Genomic DNA, 26,863 nt, shown 5'->3' on the forward strand with positions numbered 1-26,863 from the left:
TAGATGCCCTCCGATCACGTTTGACTCTTGAAAAGGCCACTAGAAATTATTATTTTCAATTGAATGAGCCCCTTCCGAAGTTCATAACACCACCCTTTGCATAAAAAAGTGTCTGTGAAAAAAGCCAACCGTGGGGTTGGTGAGGGGAGGCTAGTTGTCATCGAATGGATCACTTTTGACTCTTAAAAAGAGAACTGGGACTTTCAATTTCTAATCATTTGTGTCCCCTTGCAAGTTTTTACGACCATCTTTTCCGTAAAAACTTTATATATCCCCGGGGCATAAGCTAAAACCCTTCCAAAGATTTTTTCTTGGGGGAAGTGGGGGGGGGGGGTAGGTGTGCCCCAATGTTTTGTCATCTGATCGTTGGTTTATTTCAAACATAATGGCTATCTCAAAATTTTATCGGTTGCATTTGGAGAAAAGAGGGTGGGGTGGTATATGCCCATCAATGACTTTTGAGGACTCTTAAAAAGGCAAATAGAAATTTCAATTTCCAACCAAATGAGTTGATGTTTATATGACCACCCCTTACAAAGAACTTATATGCTACCGGGGCATAACTTATAACACTTCCCCCGGGCTCTGGAAGGCTGTGTTGACCCCTGAATTTTTGTTATTTAAATTTTAAACGATTTTGAACAAAAAGGTTATCTCACAATTTTTACCAGATGCATTTTAGAAAAATGAGGTCTTGGGGGATGGGCTATATGCCCTCCGGTCACATTTGACTCTTAAAAAGGGCCCTAATAAATCCAATTTACAATCGAATGAGCCCTCTGAAGTTTATACTACCATCCCTTCGATAAAAACGTTATATACCCCCGGGGCACAATTTACAGCACTCGCCCCCCAGGTTTTGGTGGGCTGTGTTATCCCTGGAGTCTTTGTTATATGATCTTTGGTCTATATTAAACAAAATTGCTATATAAAAAATTCAATCGGACGCATTTGAGGAAGAGGGTTGGCGGGGGATAGTTGCAATCGGATCACTTTTGACTCTTCAAAAAGAGTTCTAAAGGGAATTAAAACTCTCAATTTCTAATCATTTGTGTCCCCTCCGAGGTTTATACGACAGCTTCTTACATTAAAACTTTACATGCCCCCAGGGCATAAGTTACAACCCTTCCATGAGCTCTAGGGGGGGGGTATGTTGACCCCCAAAGTTTATGTTGTCTTATCAGTGGACCACTTCAAACAAACTGGCAATCTCAAAATATTGATTGGATTCATTTGCGAAAAAGAGAGTCTGTGTGTGTGAGGGAGGAGGGGAGGGGTAGACAACCTCCGATCCCTTTTGACTCATAAAAAGGTAACTAAAAATTTCAATTCTCGATCAAATGAGCAACATCTGAAGTTTATACGACCTCCCCTTACATAAAAACCTTATATGTCCAAAGGGCATAACTTAAAACACTCGTCTCCGGGCTGTGGGTATATCTAAAAAAATTTATCGAACAGGTTTGGGGAAAAATTGCATGGCTGGCTAGTTGCCCTTTGGTATCTTTTGAATCTTTAAAAGTGAACTAGAACTTTCAATTTCCAATCAAAAAAGCCCTCTCCAATGTTTATACGACCGTCCCTTCTACAAGAACCATATGCCCCTAGGGCATAACTTAAAACACCTGCCCCTGGGTTCTTAGGGGCTATTATCTTATGTTTAAATAATTTTTAATAAAATGGCTATTTTACCTGTCTTTGATCTCTTTTGACACTTAAAAAGTGAACTAGAACTTTAAGTTTCCTATCAAATGAGTCCTCTCTAAGGTTTATACGAGCATCCCTTCCATAAAACTTCCTAGACCCCAAGGGCACAGCTCAAAGTGCCTGCCCCGGGTCCTGGGGGATTTTTTCGACCCTGGAGTTCTTACCATCTGATGTTTGAACTATTTTTAACTAAATGGCCACCTGAAATTTATTGGGTCGGTTTGGTGAAAAAAAGGCATGTAAGGGGCTATTTGCCCTCTGATCTCTTTTGACTCTTAAAAAGTGAACTAGAACTTCCAATTCCCCATCAAACAGTCCCTTTCAGAAGTTTATACGAGCATCCCTTCAATAAAACCTCTTTTATCCTGCCCCCAAAGCCTGCCTACAGGCCTAGAGAGGTTTTGTTGACCCCGGAGTTTTTATTATCTAATATTTGAACTATCTTTTTAGCAAAATGGCCCTTTTTGAAACTATTGAAATTTGTTTTGTTTTTTCAAACATCCCACGATTTTCTGAAAAAATAAAAACTTTAGAAATGATTATGCAAAACTATGGGCAGTGGGGAAGTCCTGGTTTGTGTATCCGAATTCACTTTAAAATGAACAAACAATGCCAAGAAACGTCCTTGGCCCAAAAACTTTTTTTTTCTCAGTGTAGCTAGTTCAAGAAGATCCACAGAAAAACAGAGAGACTACTGGTCAGAAGTATTGTACATCAACAACTTAGTGTTCTCTCAGTTACTTAAAACTGGGAAAAATAAAAATCAAGTTTTGTATTTTTTTTTCTTTACTAGCTTTAGTTTTGACATATTAACAAAAGATTTATACGGGAATGTGTAAAAAAGAGTGTGTGGGGGGGGGTATTTTGCTTCCTTTTCTTATGTACGTTAAGGAATAATGTCACTGGCTAAAAGAAAATGTAATGATTGACATTAAATTAATAAACGGATGGAATTAAAGACACTTTTAAGACGGTAATATCTATTTTCTTCTTTGATGCAGTTTTAGAGTTTTTGCTCCAATTTGATGGAATAAAACCAATCGCTGTTCTGGGCATCATAAAAGGTTGCGTCCAAATGTACTGTAGACTTATTCCTCCATGCTTTTGCACAATCATAAGGTTAATAAAATACAGGACCATAATCGGTTGGGATTTAATGAAATCAGTTACGTGAAATTGCAAAAGCAAAACAATAGTTAGGATAAAATTTCTCCAAAATTTTTCTTTTATTATATCTTGAAGTCAATGTCATGTCAAGTCTTTGTAGTTAGGAAAAGCTAAAAATTAAAAACAGATATCTGATCTTAAAACATCCGAGAAAACAAAGACAAACAAAAAACACTTGGACTTCTATTCTCCTTAAGTAAAAACATTTATGTATCTGGCTTAAGCTATTGTATATCTTCCACTTCTAGTGTTGTTAATGACGTTTTTTGTCACACAATGAATTTCTAATTAATTATATAAAAATCCTTTATTTAAGGTACACTAAATCAAACAGTTCGTGGTAACGAACTGTAGTAAGGAGCGACCCGGCTCAATAGTAACCAAAACTCTAAAAACTTGAATTTTGATATCAATAGCCACATCAAAAGAATCGCATTTTAATGCTGATTTTAAATATATAAGTTTCATCAAGTTTAGTCTTACCCATCAAAAGTTACGAGCCTGAGAAAATTTGCCTTATTTAGGAAAATAGGGGGAAACACCCCCTAAAAGTCATAGGATCTTAACGAAAATGACAACATCAGATTCAGCGTACCAGAGAACCCTACTGTAGAAGTTTCAAGCTCCTATCTACAAAAATGTGGAATTTTGTATTTTTTTGCCAGAAGACAAATCACGGGTGCGTGTTTTTTTTTTTTTTTTTTTTTTTTTTTTTTTTTTTTTTTTTTTTTTTCCAGGGGTCATCGTATCGACCAAGTGGTCCTAGAATGTCGCAGGAGGGCTCATTCTAATGGAAATGAAAAGTTCTAGTGCCCTTTTTAAGTGACCAAAAAATTGGAGGGCATCTAGGCCCCCTCCCACACTCATTTTTTTCCCAAAGTCAACGGATCAAAATTTTAAGATAGCCATTTTGTTCAACATAGTCGAAAACCACAATAACTATGTCTTTGGGGATGACTTACTCCCCCACAATCCCTGGGGGAGGGGCTGCAAGTTACAAACTTTGACCAGTGTTTACATATAGTAATGGTTATTGGGAAGTGTACAGACGTTTTCAGGGGGATTATATTTTGTTTGGGGGTGGGGCTGAGGAGAGGAGGCTATGTTGGAGGATCTTTCCTTGGAGGAATCTGTCATGGGGGAAGGAAAATTCAATGACAAGGGCGCAGGATTCTCTAGCATTACTATAAGAAAACAACGAAAAATAAACATGAAAACGTTTTTTCAAATGAAAGGAAGAAGTAGCATTGAAACTTAAAACGAACACAGATTATTACGCATATAAGGGGTTCTAAAAATACTGTAGCATAAAGAGCGAGGTATTTAGGAGGAGATAAATACCTTGCTCTTTATGCTAAAGTATTTTTAGTAATTTCAACTATTTATTCTGCGGCCTTTCTGATTCAGGGGTCATTCTTAAAGAATTTGGACAAAACTTACGATTTAGTGTAAAGAGCGAGGTATTAACGAGGGTACAAACCCCCTCGTATACATAATAAAAATATAAAGTTTTGAAAGTTTGTTACGTAAGTTAATTCTTAAGTTACGTATATTTTTTACTAATAAAAACGTTCGTTAAAAATTAAAAGTCCTAGTTGCCTTTTTAAGTAACCGAAAAATTCAAGGGCAACTAGGCCTCCTTCTCCACCCCTTATTTCTCAAAATGGTCTGATCAAAACTAAGAGAAAGCCATTTAGCCAAAGAAAGAATTAATATACAAATTTCATTTTAATAATTTATGTGCGGAGAGCCAAAACCAAACATGCATTCATTCAAAAACGTTCAGAAATTAAATAAAAAAAACTAATTTTTTTAGCTGAAAGTAAGGAGCGACATTAAAACTTAAAACGAACAGAAATTACTCCGTATATGAAATGAGTTGTCCCCTCCGCAATCCCTCGCTCTTTACGCTAAAGTTTGACTCTGCCACAATTCTACTTTTTAAAACAATTAAAAGTTTTAGCGTAAAGAGCGAGGGATTGCGGAGGGGACAACTCATTTCATATATGGAGTAATTTCTGTTCGTTTTAAGTTTTAATGTCGCTCCTTACTTTCAGCTAAAAAAATTAGTTTTTTTTTATTTAATCTCTAACAAAGAAAACGTCGCAATCGTGTTCATGTATCGGGATAGTGGGAAATTAGGTTTTCAATGGTTACAACGATTATTAGGTCCAACATTCAAGGACAATTATTTGAGAACCTTTCGCAAGAAAGTTTGGAGGAAAAGCTGTTAAAATTCGCAGGAAAATCTGTTTTTGTTAGGCATCAGCGTTTTGGACGATAATTACGTGGATATGATTACGGTATTGTGCTTTTCGTCGGCATATTTTGCAGACTAATATTTCCTAGTAAAACACATACAAGGAAAACAGGCGGGATGGGGCTCCAGGTTTGGTCTTCCTTAGCTATTGTGATTTTACGTTTCCCCAGTCATGTCATATAATTTTCATAACTTTGTATGTTTTTGCTGTGTGACACAATTGACCCACCCCTTAAATGTCAACCTACCAAAGAAATGTTTGTGTACTTGCACGTCAACAAGTCGCATCGTTGGCATATAACCAAATTTCAGCTGGATAAGTTGGGATTAATTTATTTGTGAAAATACAGATGGCATGAATCCTAAATATAAAAAATGCAAATGCTTTTATAGCTATAATGCTTGTCCATTTTTGGTCAAAGATTCTAAACAATGCTTAATATGTATTTATCGGGATGTCAATGCCATCATCGAAATGGTGTGACTCAACTACCATTTATACCCGTATCATTAATGAGCATCAAAGCTAAATTTCTTGTTGTAATGAAGTTTCGACAATGTAGAAAAAACCAGTTCGCATTCTTATAAAAATGGCTCGAACGTGACATTGACCGTTCCCAAGGTGTTAGTCTATGCGTACCTTATGGCCTCAGCGAGTTCTTAGTTTTTATTATGTTTTGGATTCCTTCTATGTTTTTGGATCTGCCAAATAGTTAAACTAAATTACGTTGGTATTTATTATAATATTTTGTTTTTGAAGAGTCTTAATTAGTTTATTTTTTGGGCCAAGTTTTATCAAGACAACAAGACGGCACTATTTTGGATGTAGCCTCCTTGCGTACTAGCTTCAGTTTGTATCTTGATCTGAACTTGTTTGTCTATTAGTATATCTCTGCTAAGTTTTATACCAGCAGTTTCCGGTCCCCCGAAGGAAAAACTGGTAATTGTGAAAACCTGTCCAATATTCACTGATCACGATCGTACTTCCTTTGCCGTGTTAATTAATCGTGTCAGGCTCCCCGGAAAATTACGGGCCACAGCTGAAGATATTTTTTTTCAGTTTTTTTTTTTTTGGGGGGGGGGGCTAGATCTGTTTCCATTCATTTTTATTAGATTATGAAATGGGCTAGAGCACGGGTTCTCGATGTTGTCGCATACTGAACATACTCAATGTTATCAGCAGAAATCTTTTATATTAATATGTGGCGGAGCACCACTGAAGTCTTCTGGCTAACTGTTTTCCTGGACTTTTGATTATCCATCTAGAAACTATGTTTGATTCTTGAGAAATATAGTTTTTATTGAGTAGTAGCCAAATCCGTCAGCTCCATAAAAAGTAAAATTGCTGGTTTTGACAATAATGTAGCAATCATCTGATGAAAAAAAAGTTGTAGATATTCTCTATCTTTTTCTATGGGTTTCAGCCTTGACAAATATGGCAGAGTGGGGATTCAGCCCTCCCCTGTCCCTGTGGAAGACCAAGAATATACAAATAGTGCAACGTTTTTCATATTTAAAAAACTTGCCGCTATTCTGAATAAAAAAAAAATTCGAAATTTAATGCCGCCCTTTTGTAGGTAACGCGGCCCTCCAAAGGTAAAAGTACGTATCTACACTTTTCATTATTTCGATAAATCACGGCTCAAAGTTTGAGTACTTTTGAGAGCTTCAAATACGGTTTACGGTGAAACTGGACACTGGCTAATTCTGGAAATTAGTTAAATAGGTAAACAAATATGGGGATTTCATATTTTTAAGTAAAATTTTCTATTATTACTGCCCCGAAGCCTGAAACAGTAGATACGTACTTTTACCATTGGACCGTTACTCATATAAAGAGGCGCTCTCAAAAGGTAAAAGTGCGTATATGACATATACGTACTTTTACCTTTGACTCGAGACTCGAATTCGAATGAAGTCCCAAAGGTAAAAGTCTGTATAAAACATAAAACGCACTTTTACTCTGCCCAAAACCCCGTATCTATGACGTATACCGAAGGTAAAACCACGTATGAAGCATGTACAACAAGTCATTTTTTTATTCAAATAATTAGAAGTTAAAAAATAAAAAAAATCAAAAGAAATCACTGAAATACTGCAGGCAGCTAAGAAACACAGCCGTGCTTCAGCAAATCGACAGAAGCTGTTGATGAAGGCATAGTGCGCCAAAATGTACGGCGATTCTCATTCATAAAAGGTACAAGTTTTTCCAAGATGGCCTTTTTCTTTTCTGGCTTTACCCCCCTTGCGCCAAGAATCGGATCTGGCAAAGGATACTTTGCCTCTTTGATTGTACTAACCAGCTTTTTTGGCACAAAACTTAGACTCTTTTCTTCACCCTCAGGGCTAGTTTTATAGAACAGTTCTGTTTTTCCCTTCTTAAAACAGACCTCACTGAACTCATCAATGGTCACGCCCAAGTTCTTCATGACGATGCCAGGAGCTTTTAAGCTTTTCCACTGGCAAAAGTCTTCTATGTCCATTTTCACGGTTTTCGTGAATTTTCTACTTTTTTCTATGGTGTCGCACAAATCTTCAAAGTCAAGAACATCCCTTTTTCGAATTCGAGACTCAATCGATCCGTGTATGGAGTCAGCCCCCATGTGCGTATGGCCTTTCACTAGATACTTGATACGAATCGTTTCAGGTCCTCCTTCACTGTTGACTATCAGTACAAATTCACTAAAAATTGTCCAATTTTTGTTCTGGGCACAGCAATTGTCAGTATAAAAAATGAAGTGCAAGATATCCCTATTCATCTTTAAGACCTTGTGGAAGGCACTACCTATATCAGGTGCATCACGTCCTTGTCGAGATTCGTTCCAAACAACGCAAAGGTTCTGGTTTTGTTGGGTGGCCTTAACGGGGGCAAACGTCTCATTAAAACACACGAGTCTTGATAGAAAAAAGGCCTCCTTTCTGCTGTGCATGATGGGAAGCAATAACACTTTTTGTAGGTCCACGGTGAACAACATGGTAGTTGAATCTTTTTCGTATTTCTGCTTATCTTCAGAAAATGCTTTTGAAACCTGTTCAACAAGATCTCTGTGCTTTCTGTACAGTTCAGTCTCTTTCTCGGTTGCCTCACCATTTGTACCAGGAGTTCTCGCAGCCCCTACTTTCTCTTTTAATAGTGTGCAAATGTCACAGCTGTCACTTTGGGGCATGCACAATGATACTTTCATACCATTAAGAATCTTCCTATATGTCTCATCACAGATTTTATTTGCTGGATATTTTTCATTAAAGTCTTCTGCCATAAATTTGTAGCTCAAATCACGAGAAAGGTACCGAACATTTGGAGCGTGAGCTCGACGATAGTGTGGAATTGCTGGCTGAAAGCTTTCAATGTGCTGCATCACAAGGCTTCGATCAACTTTGTTTGGTGGCCCTGCCACTTTATGGCCCCTTCCGTCCTTGAGCTCATTCCCAAGAGCATCCCTTTCAATTTTTGACTTGATTGTAAAAATCACTCTGTCATTCTTGCCAAATCCTAGACAACCAAGGAATGTAGACTTGCAAACTGGCAAGTTTTCAACTTTTGGGGTAAGTGTGGTGTATTCATTCAAATTTCTGGGAAGGCTGTACCTAACTGTAGTTTTTTTTCTACACGCAGCTTCTGGGGCAATAGTCCTTCTTTTAACTGGTAGGAATGTCAGCAAAGAAGCGAGCCACATTTGTCTTGATTTATATTCTTTGCTCCAACATGTGTCATAAATTTTCCTGAATTCTACACTGGAAAACCTCAAACATGAGTTTGTACATTTGTTAGATTTACAGCCAGGTTCGTCAGGAAATGGATACTTCTTAACATCTCTTTCAAATTTATCTTTTTCTGAGCGAACTCGTTTTGGAGTAAGGTCAACAATAGACCTTCCTTCTCCTCCACCATTTTCTTCACGTCTATTTTCTCTATCTTGTCCCACAGACCTTGCTGCTACAGCGTCAATTACACACATGACATGGTCTGAGGAATCAGGTTCACAAACAGCATTGTTGCTTTCATTAGATGGTTGATTGTCCAAATTTAGCTGGTCATCTTGGGTCTCATAAGCTGCTACATCCGAAGCCGAATCTTCCAAGGGCAGGAAAGGATCGGTAGGAAAATGGATCAGATTGTACTCTGGATGATCTGATGTAAGATCATTACTGACCGAAAGAGGAACTAAATCTGTAAAGAGCTTTCTCCTCTTCTTCAAAGTTGTCTGCCTTTCATCATCAGAAGACCCAAATGTCCCTTCAACGTCCTCCCAGTCAATATCAGACTCATCACTATCACCTCTACTTAAATCTTCTTTTTCGAATTCTTCATCAGCAAAGTGTTTTAACTGTGCCTTAGTTTTAGCTTCTCCATCAGTGGTGTCCCTTGATCGAGAATGTCCAGAAAAATTGGGTGATATGTCTGTTGTTTGATTTATCTGGATGATTTCTGGGGGGGAACAGGAACTAGCTCCTCGTTGCTCTTCACTGGAAGATGGCAAGTCGGTATTTGAAGTTGATGCCTCATTTGTACTTGCTTGACATGCCAATGTCCTGAAAAATTGGAATTCTAAGAACTTGTTATCAACCTTGATTATCTCAGATGAAAGAGGGGGTTCTAGGGCTATTTTGATACATTTTTTTTTGTTTCTAAGGTAAGCAATATTTAGAGGCCCTCAATTTTTTCTCAATGTTGTAATAGTTGACCAAACTAATCCCTGATTATCTCAGATGACAGAGAAGGTTCTAGGGGTTATTTTGATGCATCCCTTGTTTTTTATTTTATTTCAAAGGTAAGTCATGTTTGTAGGCAATACTAAAAAAATGGCTTTAGGTGGTTGGTTGGTAATTTGGTATGACGCTGCTCTCCTGTACTAATTCGACAGCTACATAGCTAGCTGTGTAAACTGGTTGTAGCGGGTCTGTTGTACCTACCTGGTAGTACAGATGGGGTTTAGGCCTACTTGGAGAAAAGGTTCCAAAATAGCATGAAGCAAAATTTTCTTACCTTAAATCTCTTTCCTTTTGTATAACCAACGCTCTCTGTAAATTTAGAAAGCCTCTTGACATTCTATGCCAGTACTCTTTAATAGCTCAGAGTTGGCTGGTTGTTCAGCTCTGCTCTGGTAAACAAACAATGATGATTGTGCTGAATCATGACATATACGTACTTTGACCTTTGGTTTCCTTTCTCATTTTAATGTGCCGGCCAAAGGCAAAAGTACGTACCAAGGGTGAAAGTACGTATCTACACAGATACGTACTTTTACCTTTGGATGCGCCCAGAAATTTTTCAGATACGTACTTTATCCATATGCTATTTCCGTTAATATTTGGACTAGAGCCTTCTTACATATACCATTCGATTCAGCACATTTTTTTTAGTATGGTGGTGGCATTAAGTCGAGAAGTGAAAAATTGTGCATATACGTACTTTTACCTTTGGAGGGCCGAACGCTCCTCTTCTTCGTGTAAAAATCTTTCTGGGTGCCTTTTAATATAGAAAATAAGTACAAGTAGACTTTTGTTCGGTACTATTCAAATTGGCTCCTATGAGCATATATGCTCCTTTTTTTCTATTGTGAAGAATGAGTCCGTGTTTTCAGATAGTTTCCTTGTGGAAATTCAAAGTTCAGAACCAATCAAGAGCTTCGAGCAAGTGAAGATCAATCAAGTAATTTGAAGCTGGGAGTACTTGTTAGTAATATGGATGTATTATTTAGAAAAAAATTATCTTGATTACAGTAAACCGAGCTCATTTTGTTTTTGTTCATACATTTTTTTTGAACAAAACGAATGAGACAATTCACTATCCATCTTAAAATATTAAAATTTCTGCCTGACAAATTCTACATATCGAATGTTTAATTTCCTTTTGTATCCTTAAGGAAGGATATTTGCGGTTCATAGTAAGTTTTATAAGCTTTATGCCTAATGTACGTAATAAAAGTTGTGTACTTGGATTGCCTTTTCTTTTTCTTTATTATTAAATGAATCTGTACCAGTAATGTTTTAATCAATTCTGAGTATTGATTGATTCTCCCTATCCTCCTTTTATTTGCTGGATAATTTATGAGACATAAATATCTAATATTAACTAAATAAAACTGTTCCTTTCTACTGAAAGCAAGGAGCAAAGTTAAACTTAAAACAAACAGAAATTACTCTGTACATGAGGGGGACTGCCTCTTCCTCAACCGTCGCTCTTTACGCTAAAGTTTGACCTTTTTCCAATTCTTTAAGAACGAGTGCTGACATACAAGGACCGTTTAATTGGAATAAGAAGCTTTTTTAAGGCATAGAAAACTTAAGCTTAACGAGCGAGGGTTGAAAAAGTGGTAGCCCCCTCATATACGGATTAATTTGTAGTCATTTTAAGTGTTACTGCTGTTCTTTATTTTAAATCGGAAAAAACAACTTGTTTTCTTCTATTAAACCTCCAATCGTTTTTCTAATTGTACCTGGAAATTCGCCTTCACCCTCCGTGGAAAATTTCTCCTGGAAAATCCCTCCCCCCCCGTAAAATACACCCAGAAAATTCCTCCCAAACAACTCCCTCCTAGCCGAAAATTCCTCCATTAAAATTTCCCCTGGAAAATCCCCCCGGAGATCCCCCCCAGAAAATTCTTTCCATGGGAAATCCCCATTCTCTCGGTAAATGTCCATGTTTTCCCAATAACAAACACTAAATGTACACAACGGCCAACAATACTACCTGTCATTAAGGGAAAAAGGGGTGCAGGGGGCTAGTTGCCCGCAATTTCTTTGGTCATTAAAAAGGGCCCTGGAACTTTTAATTTTCGTTAGAGTGAGCCTTTTCCCGATCTTCTAGGACCATTTGCTTGATACGATCATCCCGGGGGGAAAAGTAAGCAAATAAACACGTGTCCTTAATCTTTCTTCTGGCAAAAACTAAAAAAATTCGCCATTTGTTGTAGATAAGAACTTGAAACTTGTACATTGGAGTTCTCTGATATGCCAAATCTGGTGGTGTGCTTTTCATTAAGTCTCCCGAATTTTTTTTTTGGGGGGGGGGTCTTTCCGCCTTTTTCGAAAATTTTTATGGATTTTCACCGGCTCTTAACTTTTGATGTGCCAACTTAATGAATTTTGTATATTTGGAATGAACCAAAAAGCAAATTCTTTTGATGTCCTAATTGTTATCAAAATTCCTTTTTTAGGGAGTTGTTTATTAATAGGCCGAATCGGTACTTGCACTTCGTTATCTCGAACTGTTTAATTACTCCAGGTAGTGGTGGGCAAAGCGAAAAGGATATACGGATGCTTGCATACACAGGATTAACGCAGTTCTGACCTAGAAATTCCTTCTTTTTTATTATCAAGGAGCAGAAACGTATGATGGCCACTTCGGGGCTATTTGGTATAACCCTGAGTATAATATTAAAAATGAGCCAAACTTCAACTATAAAAGCAATTTCTATTTCAACTAAAAGTAGGAGAGACTTTATAAGTAAAAATCATCAAACGTTATCCCGTATATAAAAAGGACTGCCGCCCTTTTAACCTCCAGCTAGCTGCTCTAAGTTTGAATTCTGCTTTCCTAAAAGTGTTTTCAAATACCAGATATTTAATAAGTTGGGTTGTTACAATTGTTTTAGTTGTTGGATGCCTTTCAAAACGTGTGAACCTGTGGTGAAAATTGTGTTGTTTTAAGCAATGGCTTCCATTATTTTTGAAGTAATTTCTGTTTGTTTAGGTTTTAATTTTGTTTTTTACTTTTGTTAAAAAAAATAGTATATGATCTGCTCGTTTTTAAAATCTATTTAATTGCATTCAGGTCTCATATTACCCTGCTCACTGACATCCTTCCTAATAGCAATACTGTATTTCCGCTAGTATTAATGTGTAAAAGGTCTGTAATGATCGCGTCTTCTATGGACTGTAAATATGTTCAGGAACAAATACCTAATTTGTTCCTGAACCAATTTTTGTCCTAATGAAGGCTCTACCGAATGCTACTATCAATGATTTGTTACGGTCCCTTCTGGAAAGAAAAAAACAATTTCGAGCGCCAGATACTTATTTCTTTGTTGTGTCCGAGAATTTAGTGAATTGCTGTGTCCGAGAGTTGTGTCCCGAGAATTGTTGTGTCCGAGAACTTTTATTGTTTCTGAAACATCAGGATTTTTGTTAAGGTTTTATATTCCCTTAATTGCAAATAAATAGTTGTTGCACAGTTGTGTTTTGTCATATTGAAAACAAAATTAACTTTAACACAATTTCCTAACCTTGTCACTTGTTGGTCCTGCTAGCCTGCTTCTTTTATTTTGGTTACTTACCCCTCTGCGGGTTGCTTCTCCAGTTTATCCATCGCCGGTAGTTTTTTAGCATCTTCATACTACTTTCCTTCTCCCTTGCCATTGAACAGCACCAGCCTGTCCAAGGCCAACACAACTGCAAACCCTCTTTCTCTGGCCCATTCTGCTTAGAGCTTCTCTCTTTACTTCCTCTTTTGAAGTTCCGACTTCCTTTAAATCTTTTATTATGACTTTATTTTCCATCCCATTCAGGGACACCCCGCTTTCCGTTCGGTCCAGCTTGGTAGCCAAAAAGTACAATTTTTGGCAACTAATTATCCGAAAAAATGGCAGAGTCCGTTTTAACGTTTTAAACGCGAAATCAAACCATATTTTCGGGAGTCAGCGTCCCCACCCCATAAAATTCAGCGCGAAATCAAACCGTATTTTGGGAGTCGGCGTCCCCCCATAAAAGTGGTCCACGTGAAAAACTCCTTCCCCCAGGATAATCCCTCTCCCCCAGGGAAATTGAGCAGCCACAGAGAAAGCGTAAAGGAGGTATCTCAAAAGGTCGATGAGATGTCCTAAGTGGTAACAAAAGGACCAGATATCAGAAACAGTTTTAGGACAGGGGCTTGTTGGTCTCCAGTCACTTTCGCCCTATTAAAAGGGACCGGAACTCTCAGTTTCTGATCGAATGAGCATCCTCCGAAGTTTCTATGACCACAAGGGGAGGTTGGGGATGAAGAAGGGGCAGCCACCCTCCCATACAGAAAAGATTCTGCTAATTGTCGGGTTCAATGTTGCTCTTACTTTCAAGTAATCAAGATGAATGCGTCCTATAAGGCATCTTCTCCCCTCCCTAACAGCAGTTCAATCAGAAAACCCTACTATAGAGCTTTAAAGCTCTCATTTACATTTTTTTTTATGGCACTTGGTATTAACCAAGTGACATATAGAATCGCAAATTCTGTCGGTCTGTCTGTCGGTCCCGGTTTTGCTACTTTAGGCACTTCCAGGTAAGCTAGGGCGATGAAATTTGGCAGGCGTATCAGGGACCGGACCAGATTAAATTAGAAATAGTCGTTTTCCCGGTTTGACCATCTTGGGGGGAGTGGGGGGCCCGTTAATTAGGAAAAAAAAGAAAAAATGAAGTATTTTTAACTTACGAACGGTTGATCAGATCTTCATGAAATTTGATGTTTGGAAGGATATCGTGTCTCAGAGCTGTTATTTTAAATCCCGATCGGATCTGGTGACATTGGGAGGGGGAAACCTAAAATGTTGGAAAAAACTTAGAGTGAGGGGATCGGGCTGAAACTTGGTAGGAAAAATAAGCACAAGTCCTAGATACATGATTGACATAACCAGAACGGATCCGCTCTCTTTGGGGTGGTTGGGGGGGGGGTCTGAAAAATTATTTGAAAAATTCTGAAAAATTAAAAAAAATTAGGCATTTTTAACTTACGAACGGGTGATCGGATCTCAATGAATTTTGATATTTCAAAGGATATCATGTCTCAAAGCTCATAATTTAAATCCCGACCAGATCTGGTAACATTGGGGGGAGTTTGGGGCGGGGACCTAAAATCATGGAAAACGCTTAGATTGGAGGGATCGGGATGAAACTTGGTGGGAAAAATAAGCAGAAGTCTTAGATACGTGATTGGCATAATTGGAATGGATCCGATCTATTGGGGGGGGGGGGGTAATTCTGAAAAATTAGAAAAAATGACGTATTTTTAACTTACGAAGGAGTGATCGGATCTTCGTGAAACTTCATATTTAGAAGGACCTTGTAACTCAGATCTCTTGTTTTACATCTCAACCGGATCCAGCGTCATTGGGGGGGGGGCGGTTGGCGGGGGGGCGGTTGGCGGGGGGGCTGGAAATCTTAGAAAATACTCAAAGCGGAGAGATCGGGATGAAACTGGATGGGAAGAATAACAACCTGTCTAAGATACGTGACTGACATAACTGGAACGGATCTACTCTCTTTGGTGGAGTTGGGGGGGGGGGTAATTTGGAAAAATGAGGTATTTGTAACTTACGAAAGGATGACCAGATCTTAATGAAATTTGATATTTAGAAGGATCTTGTGCTTTAAAGCTCTAATTGTAAATTCCAACCAGATCCTGTGACATTGGGGGGAGTTTTGAGGGGGAAACCGGAATTCTTGGAAAACGTGAAAATTGGGGTATTTTTATCTTACGAATAGGTGATCGGATCTTAATGAAATTTGATACTTAGAAGGAATTCATGTCTCAGAGCTCTTATTTCAAATCCCGACCAGATCTTTTGACATTGGGGGGAGTTGGAGGGGGAAATCTTGGAAAACACTTGGAGTGGAGGAATCGGGATGAAGCTTGGTGGATAGAATAAGCAAATGTCCTTGATACGTGATTGACGTAACCGTACTGGATTCGCTCTCTTTGGGGGAGTAGGGGGAGTGGTTCAGTAATTTGGCGAGTTTGGTGCTTCTGGACATTCTAGGACGATGAAAATTGGTATGCGTGTCAGGGAGCTGCACAAATTGACTTGATAAAGTCGTTTTCTCAGATTCGACCATCTGGGTGGCTAAAGGGAGAGAAAAATTAGAAAAAATGAGGTATTTATAACTTACGAATGGGTGATCGGATCTTAATGAATTTTGATATTTAGAAGGACATCGTGACTCAGAGCTTTTATTTTAAATCCTGACCGGCATTAAGCCTCTGATTTTCCTTTTAAATCAATCTATTGATTCTTATAATTTTGTTAGAGCTCATACCATATAAGCTCTTGGCTCTTAGCTCTTCTTGCCTCGTCACAAGTGCCATATGAGCTCTTTTTTTTTTTACCAAAGAAAGATCGTAGATGTGTGAGCACTTTCCAAGTATCACAAAGGACCACACGTCAAAAATAGCTCTAGGACTGGAGGGCTGGCTGGTTTTCCAATCTCTTTCGATAAAAAAAAAGACTAGAGCTCTTAATTTTCGAACATCATTTCCATAAAATCCCTTCCCTTTCCTTATGTCTTAACAATGGGCAACTTGTATATCTTACAATCGCCCGGGAGCGCTTGCCCCGGGAGCTGGAAGGGGTTCGTCAAACCTGGAAGCATGTTTATTTAACCTCTTGACTATTTTGAACAAAATGACAATCTCAAAATTTTGGTCGGATGCGTTCGGGGAAAAACAGTGTGGGTGTTGGCTTTGATTGAGTTGGCTTTGATTTGGAATTGATTGAGCCCTCTAAGAAGTTTATCCGACCACCCCTTTTATATGAAGTGCCACTGGGAAAAACAAATAAACAATAATTCATTGAACCCTTATGGCTCCTTACAACAAGCAATCCTATGACATTGCCTCTGACTTGAACAGGTGAGTATAACTTTCAATTTCCCCTCTAATAAACATCTGAAATTGTCCAGAGGAATATCGGGGAAAATTTTCGGAGGGAGTGCCTAAACCCCATATTTTCAATCCTGTGTCTACCATTAGTTTGCTATGCAGCCCATCTAACTGTTATATGACATACAGCGATCGCAATTTCTGTCGGTCTGTCATTCCTGGTTTTGCTAGTTAGGGCACTTCCAGATAAGCTAGGAGGATGGAATTTGGCAGGCGTATCAGGGACCAGACTAGACTAAATTAGAAATAGTCGATTCGCCGATTTGACCATCTGAGGGAGTGGGGGGATGGTGAAATCGGAAAAAATAGAAAAAAAATGTGGTATTTTTAACTTACGAACGGGTTATCGGATCTTAATGAAATTTGATATTTAGAAGGATATCGTGCTCAGAGCTCTCGTTTTAAATACTGGCCAGGTCCGGTGACATTGGAGGAATTGAAGGGGAAACCCTGAAATTTTGGAAAACAGTTAGAGTGGAGAAATCGGGATGAAACTTAGTGGGAAAAATAAGCACAAGTCCTAGATGCGTGATTGACATAACCAGAACGGAACTGCTCTCTTTGGGGGAGATTGGGGGGGGATTTGGAAAAATAAGAAAAAATGAGGTATTTTTAACTTACGAACGAGTGATCGGATCTTATGAATTCTAATAGGCCCTTCTAATGAAATTAGAAGTACCTCATAACTCAGACCTCTTATTTTAAACCCTGACCGGATCCAAAGTCATTGGGGGAGGTTGGGGGGAACTGCAAATCTTTGGAAAAGGTTAGAGTGGAGAGATCGGGATGAAAATTGGTGGGAAGAATAAGCACAAGTCCTAGATGCGTAATTGACATAACCAGACCGGATCTGCTCTCTTTGGGGGAGTGGGGGGGGGGTGAACTAATTCGGTAAATCGGAAAAATTAGAAAAAATGAGTTATTTTTAACTTACGAACGGGTGATTGGATCTTAATGAAATTTGATATTTAGAAGGATCTCGTGGTTCAGAGCTCTTATTTTAAATCCTGACTGGATCCGGTGACAATGGGGGAGTTGGAAGAGGAAACCTGAAATCTTGAAAAACTGATTCTCGTGAATCATCACGAGAGATCGTGATGATACTTGGTGGGAAGAGTGAGCACAAGTCCTAGATACGTGATTGACATAACCAGACTGTATTGGATCTCTTTGAGGGAGTTGGGGGGTTAATTCGGCAAAATTAGAAAAAATGAGGTATTTTTAACTTATGAACGGGTGATAAGATCTTCATGAAATTTAATATTTAGAAGGACCTCGTGTCTCAGAGCTCTTATTTTGAATCCCGACCAGATTCAGCGACAATTTGGGAAGTTGGAGGGGAAACCGGAAATCTTGGAAAACGGTTAGAGTGCCGATACCGGGATGAAGCTTGGTGGGAAGAATAAGAACATGTCCTAGATACGTTATTGACATAACCGGACCGGATCCGCTCTCTTTGGGGGAGTTTTGGGGATTTGCTAGTTTGGGCACTTCCAGATAAGCTAGGACGATGAAAGTTGGCAGGCGTATCAGGGACTAGACTAGATTAAATTAAAAATAGTCTCTTCCATGACTCGACCATCTGGGGGGGGGGGGGAGGAACGAGCGAACAAGATAGGTGAGAAGAATTTTATTACCGGTAATACAAATGATTGTTCTTCTTAAGTATGGCATGTGGTCTAGAGGTATGATTCTCGCTTATGGTGCGAGAGGTGTCAGATTCGAATCTAGGACTACCCCAATTTTTACATGAAGAAGATACGAAACTAGATACTTGATCAATATAGCGATCGCTGTAAGTTGGCCGGCGTATCAGGGACCCGACCAGATTAAATTAGAAATAGTGGCTGCCCCGATTTGATTGTTTGGAGGAGGGGGTGGAAGTCGGTTAATTCGGAAAAATTAAAAATAATGAAATATTTTAACTTACGAATGGGTTATCGGGTCTTTATTAAATTTGATATTTAAAAGGACCTCGTGTCTCAGAGCTCTTATTTTGAATCCTAACCAGATCCAGTGACATTGGGGGAGTTGGAGGGGGAAACCAGAAATCTTGGAAAACACTTAGAATGGAGAGATAGTAATGAAACTTGGTGCGAAGAAGCTCTTGGCTCTTCCGACCTCGTCACAAGTGCCATATGAGCTCCTGGCTCTTGTTTAAATTGGGCTTGCTCAAACTGTTATGCTTATACTATGCTTTGTCCTCCGCCGAATTGGGACGATTTGACTTATTTTACCGATTGGTTTTTAAACTGGCTGCTTTTACCTCATTCTTTATTCAATTTGACAATTTTTCCCCAATTCTTTAACCAAGTTCAGCTACTATCTGTCCAATTGGTGCAATGCAGCTCAACCTGTTAGTACTGGCCGGGGACGAAACCTATTCCCTGTGCATCGTTATTTTCATTCGTTTGTTTATTAATTAAACAAACATCTATTAAAAGATTTTTTTCCAGTCCTCTAACTACGAGTCTTTATATGAACCGTTGAACCCTCGTCCTCCGAGCGAAATGTCTTCTAGAGGAAGTTATTCTTTATACGGACCTTTCGGACCCCAAGGACTGGCTCCACATCCATCGACACAGCCAGTTACAAACCCAGAGAAGAGAGGAAGAGAAGCGGAGGTGGACGCCTTGACGAACATGCTTATCAGAGGCATGGATGAATCTAGTGACCCTGACTTCTATGGTAAGTATATCCTGTTAAAGTTGTGCTTTCCTTACCTTTCCATTTCAACTTACCGTTATTTTACCCGTTATAGAACAGGCTAGCACAAATATGGATCAATTCCTCTTTCACTGTGGCCCTCAAAGCCTTTTGCGAGAAGGAACAAGGTTCTAATATATTAGAGTTCTCCTCAGTTTTTTTTTCTTTCTTGAGATGTTCTAAATAAAGCATTCAAAACTTAATATTTTAGAAAGAAATTTTTTGCCAAACTGTTTACATTTAATTTTTTTTCTTAGCTAGGAAATTTTTTTGATTCGGTAGTTGCATAATGTTTAAATAAACTAAGTGGTCTATCCTCAATTTAACCATCTTTTTTGCAAAGCGCAACTGCTTTCTTTGATTTAATTTGGACTTGTTTCACAGTTGTGCAGGGCTACAAGTGAAAAAGAGTTCGCTGAAGAAGGGAGTGACAATAAATAAGATAGGTTTGTAACTTCTGTGAAAAAAAAAAAGGTTTCAGAGAAGACCATATAGATTTGCCCCAATCATTTGTCCCCAGCTTTCTTTACCAGAGCATTAAATATTGTCACCCAGAACTGAAATAAAAAAGTCATTAGGAATTGAGCATCTGTTGAAATAAACTACAAGAAAAAAATCCACAATGGCATGGAACTTGAAAAACAAAATAAAATGATATTATTTAACTTAAATTTTTCTTGCATTTGGTTACTTGTTGGGCAGGGTAATGTTATTTAACTTGGAAAACCTATTTCAAGGTTCAAAGTCGCTTAATAAGAGAAAAGCGGAAACAGTGCTTATTATTTAGTCTGATCATTGTTTACGTATGCTTCTGCGGTATTATCTGTTTTAATTTTTTGTTTTCTTCTTTCTTTTATAATTTTAGCTCCGACTGTGAATGAAGACATTTTGATCGCATCTAACTGTAGAACACCTAGGGGGAGAAAAGGTATTTTTTTTTTATTTTGTCAATGAAAACACCCCCAAAAAAGCTATTTTTCAAAATCTAGGAACATATACCCCCCTCTCCCCGCAATTGATGCCAGGGTTTGTGTTTTTATTATTTCACAACATAATTATAAAAACTAGGCTATCCATTTTGGCAGTAAAGCTTATTCTAATTGAAATTAGAAATGAGCTTAGCACCCAAGAACAAATTGCGTTTCCTGTCTTTTTTTTTGTTTCTATTCATCCGGTTGGATATTAACTTACAGGAAGTTTTTTTATGTATGTTGACTAAGGTTTCTTTTTATTGTCACTAAAGGGATTTTCAGCTATTCTTTTATGGCTAACCTTGAACTTTTTTTATGAGTATCCGCATTAAAAAACAGGTCACACACAATTTTCTCTGATGAGAAATGGATAGTTCTGCTAGCAATGCATTTATCTCTTCCATTCTATGATTAATTTCAAGAGATCATTTGTGATAAATGAATTAGGTTTCTTAATCAGTCTAAATCAATGATTGTTCTTAATGAGACTCTACTTTTACTGTTTACAAAATCTGATGGCAATGGTAGTTCAAATCACTAACTGAAAGGAGAACTAAGGAGAATCCAAAAATTATTTTGCGAAAGCCGTGTTTTGTACGCATTATTCCAGGATTTAACCTAAGTAGTTGAATTTGCGTCTTTTAGAAATGATTAGAATCATAACTACACACGAGGCATGCCCTTTTCCACGGAAAGCATTGAAGAACTATGGCAGAAATGGACCCTTTTGTTTATATATATATATATATATATATATATATATATATATATATATATATATATATATATATATATATATATATATATATATATATATATACTCCTAAAAAAAACTTATATTCCTGTGTCCGGGTGCTCAGTCATTAATTCACCCATTGTCAAGGTAAAATAACATTTGACTATGAAAACTCAATAGATGAAAATGGTTCCAGTTCCAGCCCTTTATTTGAGGCTCATTATATAGATAAGGGCATCGAAATTAATCTGCATATTTTATCTGACACTATCATGGGCTGAGTTTGATGTTTTGATAATAATCCATCTAAGGGGCTCCCAAAATGGCATTTTCCGCGGCGCCCTAAAAATAAAGATTTTCTAAGAATATAAATTTAAAAACCTATAATAGTCTTTTTACTCTCAGTGTCTTTTTTAGGACTCCATTTTGTGGATATATTCAAAAATATTTTATATAAGCACATGCTGTTTTCAAAATGCTAAACTATTAGGTGATTTGGCGGCATTATTTTGCTCAAAATCAATAATTTGCTTTTTTTTAGTTTTCTTCCTTGTTTATTGTATATAAAGCTATTCGGTCTGACATTTGAATGTCTCAATGAAATTGTTAGTCATTTCCACAAGCAATCAATGCTCTACAATTTTGTGCCCTCCCTTTGAATACTGGTTTTGGACCTTCCTCTTTCTGAAGGAGAAAGCAATCTTTTCTTTCCTATCATGCATGTTATTTACCGGACTAGTCTGAAAAGAACACTTCGATCTCGCCAGCAAGAGAAATAAGGCCTGGGATTCCCGAATTTCAAAGACCAGACTTTAATCCGTATTTCTTTCAACTCCTTGAATTTAGAGCAGAACTCAATTTTTAAGGTCGGGAAATCTTTCAAAATTGATTTTTCCGTTAATCAATTTGAGATTTAGCCCTTTTTAAGTCTTCTCTTGACTAAACATGGGAATGAACATCAAATGGTATATTTGTCGATGTTGTGGCTCCGGTGGTTTGAAATTGACTAAGGTCAAGGTTAATTGCTTGGTTAAATTTGTTTGTAGGTATGTGTGCAGAGTGTGGATCGAAAATTGCGGGTGAAGGAAATGGATGTACTGCGATGGGATCTTTCTATCATATCAAGTGCTTCGTTTGTGTGGTGTGTCGCAACACATTGAGAGAGAAGCCGTTTTACGATGTTGATGGAAAACCACATTGCCATGATTGCTATATGGTAAGCCCGTTATCCTTTTTAAAAGCTGGTTTGAATTCAGGAAAGAACGTCTGCAACGATGGAAGAATTTCAAAATAAATGCTGGGAAAATGTACTTATTCTTACTATGTCTTGGGAAAATGTAAGAAAAATTACAGTTAAGAGTTTTTGTTGTTCTCATTCCTTTCTAAATTGATTATATCAGAACCGGGTCTTCACAAAGCAAGTAATTCTCACATCATCTCCAGGGGAATTTTTTTAAGTGTTTGTTTTTCAAATCAAATATAGATAAATGAATAGACTACCTTATTCATCATAGTAGCAGTAACTTAAATATGCTGAAAATGCAGACCTAACAGTATAAAATTGCAAAAAAGTCAGAGTATGAACTCAAGTTCAGAAGTGTTTCGAAAATAATCATATGATTTGTCCAAAATTTGCCTTTCAAAAACCAAAACCCATTTCTTACATACAAAATAGAATTGCAGGGAATATATTATGATTTTCTCCACCAGTCGCTCGTCAAAAGTGAAGGGTTGTCTACCGTACGCCACCTAGTGTATATCTCAGAACGTCTTTCGTGCAGCACAGACACGTGACACAGTCCCCATATTGCTTGGCACAGTTTCCCCATGCTTGCAACACTTTTGCCGCTCTTGGGATGCACCACGTGGTGTTCGTGATTTCCGAGACTCGATAACTCCCAGGTCAAAAGCTAATTCTCATTTTTGAGGTAGAAAATATTGAAAAATAAAAAAGGTATTTTCGATCTGGCCTAGACATCTACAGATGAATTTATTTATTGAGAGAGAGAGAGGCGAGTGGGGGATGTGGCGAGAGGGGGATGTTGTGGAGCGAAGGGCATGGGCCCTAAGATTCCGGTTGCTCGAAATGTAGCAGGATTAATATCTATTTAAATCTAAAAACATGAGTTTAGTGATAATGAAATTTCCCGTAAGCGTGTTCTGAATAGCTATCAAGAAAATACAGGTGGTTCTTTTTTTGTTTTTGTATATAAGAAGGAAATATTTTTGTATGAAAAAAAGGCCTTTAATAGCGGATGTTAGAAGTTGAACCCGCTTTAACAAAATTTTTATGGTCTTTAAAAAGTAGTTGCGCATTAGAATCATAATAATGATTTAGAGTAGATTTAAAGGGAACTCTTGAAGTAGTCAAATTATTATGTTTATTTTCAAGTTTTTTTCTTCTATTCCAACAAGATGGTTCGTAAAGTATGAAGATTTTAATATCTAGATTGATGCAAAATTAGGCAAGAATAGAGAAGAAAATGTATAACATGTAAAATTTTGAGTAGTATTATATTGGATATTAACTATTGGACATGACCAACAGTCTCAAGTTTATTTTATTTATTCACTTTGTCTTAATAGGATATACTGTGGTCAGTTGCGCTAATTGAAAAATTCGTAAGGTCATTCAATTGGCTCGGACTTTTAAAATTTTGAAGTTCTAGTGTCATGGTATTTGAATGGCTCTTAGCTTTGTATGCTCTAAACTATATTCCTAAAATACAATTGCTCTTAATATATGGGAGGTGAGCAAGATAATCAGTCTCAACCTTTTCGAGGGAGGCTTTACTCGCTCCCTGTCTCTATAAAGCAATGTCTTTCTTGATAATTCTTGGTTCATTAATGGTTCTACCAAGCCTTTTGATGTAAATCTTTTAAGGTTGTCACCTTTTCTGAGAACAATCATAGGAACATTCTCCATTTCTTATCTTATGGAGCAATGTTTTCACTTGAGAATTATTGTGTATTTTAGTCAAACAGCTGGTAATGATCTATTTCCCAATACTAGTCTATCTACCGTCAGAAAATGGTTATTACCGAAGATCTTTGTGTAAAGAAAATAAATAAAACCCTAAAAATGAAAATAAATATTTAGGTCTATAAATAATTAATAATTCTGCTTAGAAGCCAATTTAACTAGCTACATCATGCAAAGTACTTGAATTATTCTCTATTATCAACCACAAAACCAAACATACAAAAAAAAATAAAGTCCTGAAAATTTATGTAAGATAATCAAAACCAGCGATGAATAGGCCTTGTCAATTTATTGTGTTTGTTTAATAGGGCTGATCAATTCAGGGAGTACATGGCTAATTTATCAGAAAATCGGATAAAATCTCAATCAACTTTTTTTTTAATCTAGGCTAAGAGCTGTAGAAGCTTACCACCTGTTGTCTGTTTACTTATTTTGATTCTATCTGATTCATGGTAACCACCAATTTTGTATTTAATGAGATTAGAGAAAAACTCACTGTAATTTCTCACCACCATGTTTTCCTTATCCATGTTTACACTTTTCCTTGGTGTTATTCTCTTGGGAGGTCGATAGAAAGATAATTTCAAAAAAAAAAAATATTATTATCTAAAGTTGAGACAGACTATGCACAAAAACAGATTTGTCAATACAGTTGATAGTCTTTTCACCTGTCTTTATCTTACTATTAAAAACGTTACTGTTACTATTTTTGAGTTTACAGTTTTAATGAATATGAAAATAGAATTTACGTGGAGAAACTAGTGACAGCAGAGTTGTTTAGTAACCTCGAGAATCGCCGTTCAAAATAAGAAAACAAAGAAGAACCGCTACTGGACAAATGTACTACGAAATTTCTGAATAAAACCTAAAAATAACGTCACTTTGATCGTTTATAAATAGTTTCAGTCGACAAAGCAACTTGTCAATCTTTCACTTACCATCGATATTAACCCCATTGAATTTGATATTTAAATCAACTTTGATGTTGTTATTTCAAGGTTTATTTGCATGAAATAGCCGCATTTTGCGTAAAAATAGGGTACTCTTCTGTTTCCAAATTGTGAATTAGGGTATCACATATTTGTTAGGATATTAAAACCTTAATAAATCTTTAGTAAAGGCAGTCTGCACTAGTATGTATTTTTACTTTTCTACATGTCTATTCAGTCTAAAAATAAGGACAAAGAGCTTAATCTACGCTCTCTTTCTTTACATTTTAAATCTGATTTGAACATAGATTTTTTTTTGTTATTAATTATCACTTTTTAATTAGTTGATCTAATATCAACTAAAAGGTAAGAGCAAACAGGATCGAAACTGATAAGTAAATTTTAGTGCATTCCAGCAGATGTGTCTCCCTTGCCTCAACCCTCGCTTAAGTAACCTCCTGGAGAAGTTGAAAAAACAGGGTCCTAAAAATAGAATTTCTCCCTGTTTTGACATCTCTTCCCATAAAGTTAGACCCCAGTATACATATGGTTACTCTGATAATCTTCTTCTTTTAAACCTTCACAGGAAACCCTTGAGAAATGCAATGTTTGCATGAAACCAATTTTGGAAAGAATCCTCCGAGCAACAGGGAAACCATATCACCCAAAATGCTTCACCTGCACAATTTGCAAAAAATGTTTGGACAATGTTCCCTTTACTGTTGATGCCAGTAATCAAGTTTATTGTATTGATGACTTTCACAGGTACGAAACACTTCTTTAGCTAATAATAAATTTAAATGATAGGGTGACGAAACAAAAGATGATTTTATCACTAACTGGGGTGTTTGTCGTTATTTCAACCTTTGAAAGTGGGATTATATTCTGAGCTAAAATAAAGTATAATGGAGATCAGTTGGTAATGCCTAAGTGTTACACAATTGAAATGGATACTACACAATTACGTTTTAATCCTTGATTTATACGGGAATTAGCACCTTCTCTCTCCTGCTATAAAAATATGTTTGATTACACAATAAATTGTCATTATGAATAACACTATATCAAAGACAAACACTGTTCATACTTTTCACTTGTTTGATATGAAGAAAAATTTTGAGAAGCTATAGAAACCTTTTAGCTCAGCCGATTGTTCAGGGTCTTGTCCAAACCAAAATTTAAAATAGGTTGTAATACTCTAACTAAGGAGGTGCATTTTACAGGAAAATGGTAAACTTAAAATTGACTCTAGGTTTTAAAGAAAGTGAAATGACAATTTGAGCATCAAATGTTTTTTCCTACCCATTTCAGTAGGTAATAAAGGAAAAAATATAGCATTTCAAAAAAAAATTAACGACAAAATAAGCAGGGATTTAACCAATTAATTCAAGGTGCTCAATATTAGTGGCTGGGGTTTGGATCTTAGTTTGATAGAAGAAAAAAGGCTGCAACCGAGCAGGTGAGGCTATAATTTTAATTCGTGAGTTTATTGGATTATTTATTTTCGATTTAGTTGAATGTGAATAAGTTTATTTGTGGGAAAGAGGAAATTTGAAAAACAGAAAAAATTGGTAGATGACAATGAAAATCTAAATATTTATCAGGGACAAGCTATAAAATCTATATATTTTGGAGTTAACACTCCCGGAAGCCCCCTCCCCTTACGTGCATGCCTGTTTCTTCTTGTCTTCCAGTTTAAAACGAATGTATTTTTCTTTTTCTGGCAGTAAAACATAAAAAGGAGAATTACTATGATACTACAGAAGATGCATTGT

At 37.1% G+C, this 26,863-nt stretch overlaps 1 protein-coding gene across 2 annotated transcripts in view; it reads left to right on the forward strand.

The window, feature by feature from the left end:
* Positions 1 to 26,863, forward strand: part of LOC136030158 (lipoma-preferred partner homolog) — a 65,528-nt gene that overhangs the window by 32,528 nt on the left and 6,137 nt on the right. For both annotated transcript variants that reach the window (XM_065708883.1, XM_065708882.1), the window contains 3 exons: positions 19,220 to 19,451; positions 22,223 to 22,392; positions 25,675 to 25,853. In XM_065708883.1, coding sequence (XP_065564955.1) covers positions 19,220 to 19,451; positions 22,223 to 22,392; positions 25,675 to 25,853 — 581 coding nt within the window. The remainder of the gene's footprint in view (positions 1 to 19,219; positions 19,452 to 22,222; positions 22,393 to 25,674; positions 25,854 to 26,863) is intronic.

Source organism: Artemia franciscana, chromosome 8, assembly GCF_032884065.1.
Source record: "Artemia franciscana chromosome 8, ASM3288406v1, whole genome shotgun sequence".
In the NCBI taxonomy this organism is placed as follows: Eukaryota; Metazoa; Arthropoda; class Branchiopoda; order Anostraca; family Artemiidae; genus Artemia; species Artemia franciscana.